Source organism: Drosophila rhopaloa, unplaced genomic scaffold (assembly GCF_018152115.1).
Source record: "Drosophila rhopaloa isolate 14029-0021.01 unplaced genomic scaffold, ASM1815211v1 contig_2, whole genome shotgun sequence".
Taxonomy (NCBI): Eukaryota; Metazoa; Arthropoda; class Insecta; order Diptera; family Drosophilidae; genus Drosophila; species Drosophila rhopaloa.
The window spans coordinates 11,328,821-11,334,028 of record NW_025335083.1 but is presented as its reverse complement, the minus strand read 5'-3'; the positions used below and the strand labels follow the sequence as shown (position 1 = coordinate 11,334,028).

At 39.8% G+C, this 5,208-nt stretch overlaps 2 protein-coding genes across 2 annotated transcripts; one reads left to right on the top strand and one right to left on the bottom strand.

Moving 5' to 3' along the window:
- Positions 1-981: 981 nt before the first annotated feature.
- Positions 982-2,067, bottom strand: LOC108050510 (dentin sialophosphoprotein). The gene has a single exon (XM_017132223.2). It carries the CDS (start codon positions 1,941-1,943, stop codon positions 1,116-1,118), a length of 828 nt encoding a protein of 275 aa, XP_016987712.2. The 5' UTR covers positions 1,944-2,067; the 3' UTR covers positions 982-1,115.
- A 336-nt stretch (positions 2,068-2,403) lies between these two features.
- Positions 2,404-2,828, top strand: LOC108050511. The gene has a single exon (XM_017132224.2). It carries the CDS (start codon positions 2,435-2,437, stop codon positions 2,783-2,785), a length of 351 nt encoding a protein of 116 aa, XP_016987713.2. The 5' UTR covers positions 2,404-2,434; the 3' UTR covers positions 2,786-2,828.
- The last annotated feature ends 2,380 nt before the right edge of the window (positions 2,829-5,208 follow it).

Genomic DNA, 5,208 nt, shown 5'->3' with positions numbered 1-5,208 from the left:
TATTAAGCATATAACCTTTTTATTTCTTTTTATATAATTTACCTCCGACAATTCTCCATTCAATTGCTTTCCCATCGATCCATCTTTACCCATGTCACCATTTGCCGTTCCCCCACAATCCTCCACTGAAGATTAACCGAAGTGCGCGACAAAAAAACCGAAATCTGATATATTTGTCTAACATCTTCGGCATTAAGCTCACCCCCGGCCCAAAACGCGAGATTTCCGCATTAGAAACGATTTTTTAATTATTATTTTCAGACGCCTACACGCAAAACCGAAACTCGATGGCTTCGAGTGGATGCTCTGCTCAAATGTCAGGCTTATTAATACAACAGACCCAACAGATCTCTCGACTCAAGTGCCGGGGACTTGTGGCTGAGGTTCGAGATCGAGTTGAGGACGCTGTGCATCTTTATGTGGGAGTGCGGGCTCCATTGATGACACGTCATTTGCTGGCATAGACATCTTCGTCAAATGTGTTAAGTTGCGCTAAGAGGGAAAACAGGTCTTCCAGTTCAACGGCAAGAGTGTCAGAGTAAAATGTCATGGAAAGCCACTTAGCTGGGTGTTTTTTATTTTTCTGAAATCTGAATTGGATTCAAAGCCTCCCCACATCCGCTGTAAAAAAAAATATGTGAAACCAAAATCTAAGAAGTAGCGATCAAACATTTGTCAATTTTCCTGCCCGGAGGTTGGTATTTGGCTTTGGTGCGATTGGTTCTTGCTCGCGGGCAATGCTCAATTACGGTTTTGATTTAAATCAGTCTACTGACCCCAAAAGTTCAGCTACGGAAATTGCAAATTTAATAATTGACTAGCTCGGAAAACTGTAAAACCCAAACCAGGGGGCTTATTAATGCGATAACCTTGGCTGATTTAATTTCTGCCGTCTGTTCGCCGGGCCTGTGATTATCCAGCAACAAGGCAAGAAAAGAAAAAAACCAGCGACTTCCATAACAACAAAAGGAAAATCAAAACTTGCACAATTTCGACACTAAACGACGATGTCTGGGCCACTCTTCGAGTGCCTCCGAGCTGCCAGTTAGTCGCATATTTAATTAAGAGATTGAGTAGCGCAAATAGTGTTGAACAATGGCCAGCACGAGTCGCATCTACACTGCGAGAAATGTGTAGCTGGAATCATCGTCGGACGAAGTGGGTTCTGTGGTGGTTTCATCGTCGGGCTCTGTGGATTCGGTGGTGGCTTCATAGTGATGGTCTGTGGATTCGGTGGAGGTTGCATAGTGAGGCTCTGTGGATTCGGTGGAGGTTTCATAGTGAGGCTCTGTGGTTTCAGTGGTGGAATCCTCGTCGGGTTCTGTGGTTTCGATGGTGGTATCATCGTCGGTCGTAGTGGTTTCAGTGGTGGTATCTTCGTCACCATCATAATCATTATTAAGACTTTCGGTCGTCATGGTAGTATCAGAGGTGGTATCATCACAATCAAGGCCACTGTTTTCGGTAAAGAATCCGGCATATTCACCAAGTGATTCTATTGGATCCTCGTCTTCTTCTTCTTGGGACTCCTCTTCAGACTCCAACTCGCACTCGTCAAAGTAACTTTCGTACAGATCTCCCAGGAATGTGGCACCCTTGGGTACAGTATATTTTTCATGGAAGAGCTCCTTGTTCGGATTAAAGCTCATCTCGTAGGAGGAGAATATGACTCGATGGTGAAAGGGTTCCGGAATGCATCGCCTCAATATCCAGTCCTTTATCCTATTTATATTCTTTTGAAAGCCCTCCATCACCCCAATAGCTCGTTGTCCATCAGGGGAGTATATTATGTACCCGGCTATCTTTCTTTTGTGGCAGTGATACTGTATTCGATTCTGGAAATTAATCCCCGGCATTATGTTGTATAACTTAAACTCGGTCTTCGCTACAACATCTGCATAGAACATCCAGTTATCGGGAAGTTTATTAGTTTCACTGTTCATAGTAATGTTGATTAATACTGAGAACGTAAATGCAAATGTATGAAAATATTCAAATATTTAAATTTAATAATTTTGGCTTGTATAAATTGTGCTGGACTTGTGGTTCAATTTACTGTGACTTGGGGTTGTGATCTAATAGCTTGTAATATTTGTATAAAATGAAGGATATTGCAAAGTAGGAGTGTTTTACAAAAAAAAAACATGAGTTTAGTCAAACATAAAAAAACTTATATATTTATCTAAAATATCAAATTATTAAGAAATTTTTATATTTGCAAGCAAAAAAACAAAATATTTAATTAGATAAGTCAATTCGAAGTTCTTTAATTTAGGTTACTTTGCTTAAAAATAAAGTATAAAGTATTTACTATAAACTTATAATGAATCATGCATTTTATTCCTTTGGAACATCAGATAATCCTAGGAGCCAGTTGTATTTCGTTTATAATACTTCATTTAATACCCAAAAATCCTAATTTTAAGTCTCAACAATGTCGTTGGAATTGGTGCCCCGCCCTGAACCGGAGAAAATCTACCTAATAACCTATGAGATGAATGTGCCTGAAGATTCCGGTGAGGGCCTCCACTCAATTGTGGCCCAGAAAGCCACCGAGTTGATGGTGTGTGGCTACATCGCGCATACGCACTGTGGCCGCAAGGTGGGCGGTGAACTGGAGGGCAGTGAGACTGGCCTACAACTGATGATCGAGTGGCTCCTGGCCAAGAGCCAAGAGAACGATCTGGGGGACGGGGAGAAGATCAAAAGCCAGATGACGGAGCCACGATTCTCAGAGTGGAAGCTGCAATCAGGGGCCAAATACGATGATTTTTTCTGCTGTTGAGTGCTGCCAAGAGGAGTTGATTAAAAATCGCAAATTGCATTGGCCCCAGAATATTGTTTCGAGTGCATTTTCATCTCATAAACCATAACAATCAGTGTCGGCTGCTGCTGCTGCTGCTGCAGTTCGTTGGGCCATTGAACAATAGCCCGGCTGACTCGAAGCTGACTTTTCAAAGTCAAAAACGCGATTGTATCATCAGTATTTTTCGGGGCGCGCTCTCTGCCTCTGATATTTATTTTTTTTTATTTTCATTTTCAGATTTTTTCCGCTCGGCAGTCGCAGATAAAGTTAAGGAGACCGAGTTGCGGCGAAAAACAATCGAATCAATTCATTTTTCTAGGGCGTACTGTGCCACTTGAACGTTGAACTGCAGACGCCCCAATGCTGACTACCGCTGAGGTTTCGCTTTTGGTTTTCCATCTCCTCCGGAGTTGGCCATTGTCTTCCAAGACGGCAGCCCGGTCTTGATCGTGCCCCGGCACTAGTCATTTTAATTTTTCAAGATTTTCCGAGCGCTGTGCTTCTGCGCATTTCGCAATCTGAACTCTATAAATCTCTCGTGCCGGTGTGTTAGATTTATGGGTTATGGGCCAAATGGGAGCGGGCCAAGCCAAATGTTCTACGGCCGCCCCAAAAATCCGCTATCCGCGATCCGGGCGATTCAATTAGATCTAAACGCTGTCAACATCCAGGCACTAATAACCCACAATTCGGGAGGGGGATGCAAAAAAAAAAAAAAAATAATAAAAAAATAGAAATAAAACCAAGAGTGTCGTCTGGCCTGTGTCTGTGGCATAATGTTGCATAATATTTTATGCATGCAGAGCTGGCAGATTGCAACATGTTGCCATGTTGCAGCCTCGGCTTCGACGCCGGCTCCGAATCGCTGATGATGATGATGCATAGCCCCAAGAATCGCTGAGACAGCCTTAGCCAAGCAATCGCTTTGGCGCCCCTCCCTGAAAATCTGGAAATCTGAAAATCCTGAAAACCTTTGCAGACATCCAGCTGTGTGTGCCCCGCGCTCAAAGTGTGTCGAATATTCAAGTGAAAATTTCGCCCCAGCCCCAAAGACCCGCTGCGATATATCGCAGAGTCCTCCAGAGTGCGGCGCTTCGATGACGTTGAGCTTGGATTTGAATTCGTACCCGGCCATGTGTTGGTGTCTCTCTGCCCATGCATGCATGCCATATGTGTCTGCACGGAGAAAAAATCAGAGCCTCTTTGTCATATATGTAGATAAGAATATCAGAGGTTGGCGTATTTTCTAGTTGGATAACCAAACTTTCACTGTATGATACATAAGAGTATTTAGAATATCGAAATTAGTATCAATTTTTAGCTTTTGTTTATTGTTTATTATTAATATTATTATCTTTAACCCTTGCAACAAAATATACGTTTTAATACTGACTTTAAATTACAATCCTTATTTAATAAATTTCACAAACTAGATATGATATTTAATTTTAAAAAATGTATTAATATGTGTCGTTTGTTATGTTCTCGAAATTGTAATGTCTAGTTTTTGCCTTAAAATATACAATTTAATACTTTATTTTAATTTAATGCGATGATATATAAGATAATAAATAAAAATGCAATAAATTGATGATCGATTTTATGTGTACTATTTTCTCTGCATTTATGCATCTCTCGGGAATGGAATATCGCCACGTATCCGAGGTTCCATAGGTGGGTAGCTCAGAGTCTCGGTCTTTGGCGTTTTTCGCTGGGTCTTGGTCTGGTATTTGATTAGACGGCGGCAAACTTGATCGCGTTGCTGCTGTTGTTGTTTCTTTTTTTTTTTTTTGCTTTTGTTTTTGTTTTTGCTTTTGGCCGATGTTGTTGCTCTGGCTCTTTAAGTCGAACAATTACATTTTAAGCGTAGCACAACCTTGGATACCGTTATATTTTTGCAGTTGGTTGGGCGTGTGTTTAGCGAATTACCCAACAAACATTCGCAGCTGAATTAATGGCTTAGGTGTTGTCTTGAAAATGGGGTTAGGATAGAATTTAAATAAACTTCTTTTAGAATATTGTTTAAAAATGCATATACAAATAATTACGAATAATTTCACAAACAGTATTTTTAATCTAAAAATAACGAAAGATAAAATAAGTATGTAGAAAATTAAATTTTTAATCTGTTTTGAATATAAAATATAAAAATAAAATGTACAATTTTGAAGATAACCGAAAACATTTTGTTTAGAAGGTACAAAAATTGTTCATCCTTGAAATATAAAAGGTTGTTCATTTGTAAATCATAATTAAAGTTTATCAGTAAAACAGATTTTAAATAAATTAGTTATTGATTTAATTTAATTTAAAAACGAATAATCGTTTGTACTTAATTTTAAATTACTCATCTTCAACCTCATTTTGGCCAAGACAGCCTGTAATATCCCCTTTAAAAAACT

Excerpts from the sequence above, each read along its gene's own strand:
- LOC108050510 (XM_017132223.2), bottom strand. The coding sequence starts at position 1,943 with ATGAACAGTGAAACTAATAAACTTCCCGATAACTGGATGTTCTATGCA.
- LOC108050511 (XM_017132224.2), top strand. The coding sequence starts at position 2,435 with ATGTCGTTGGAATTGGTGCCCCGCCCTGAACCGGAGAAAATCTACCTA.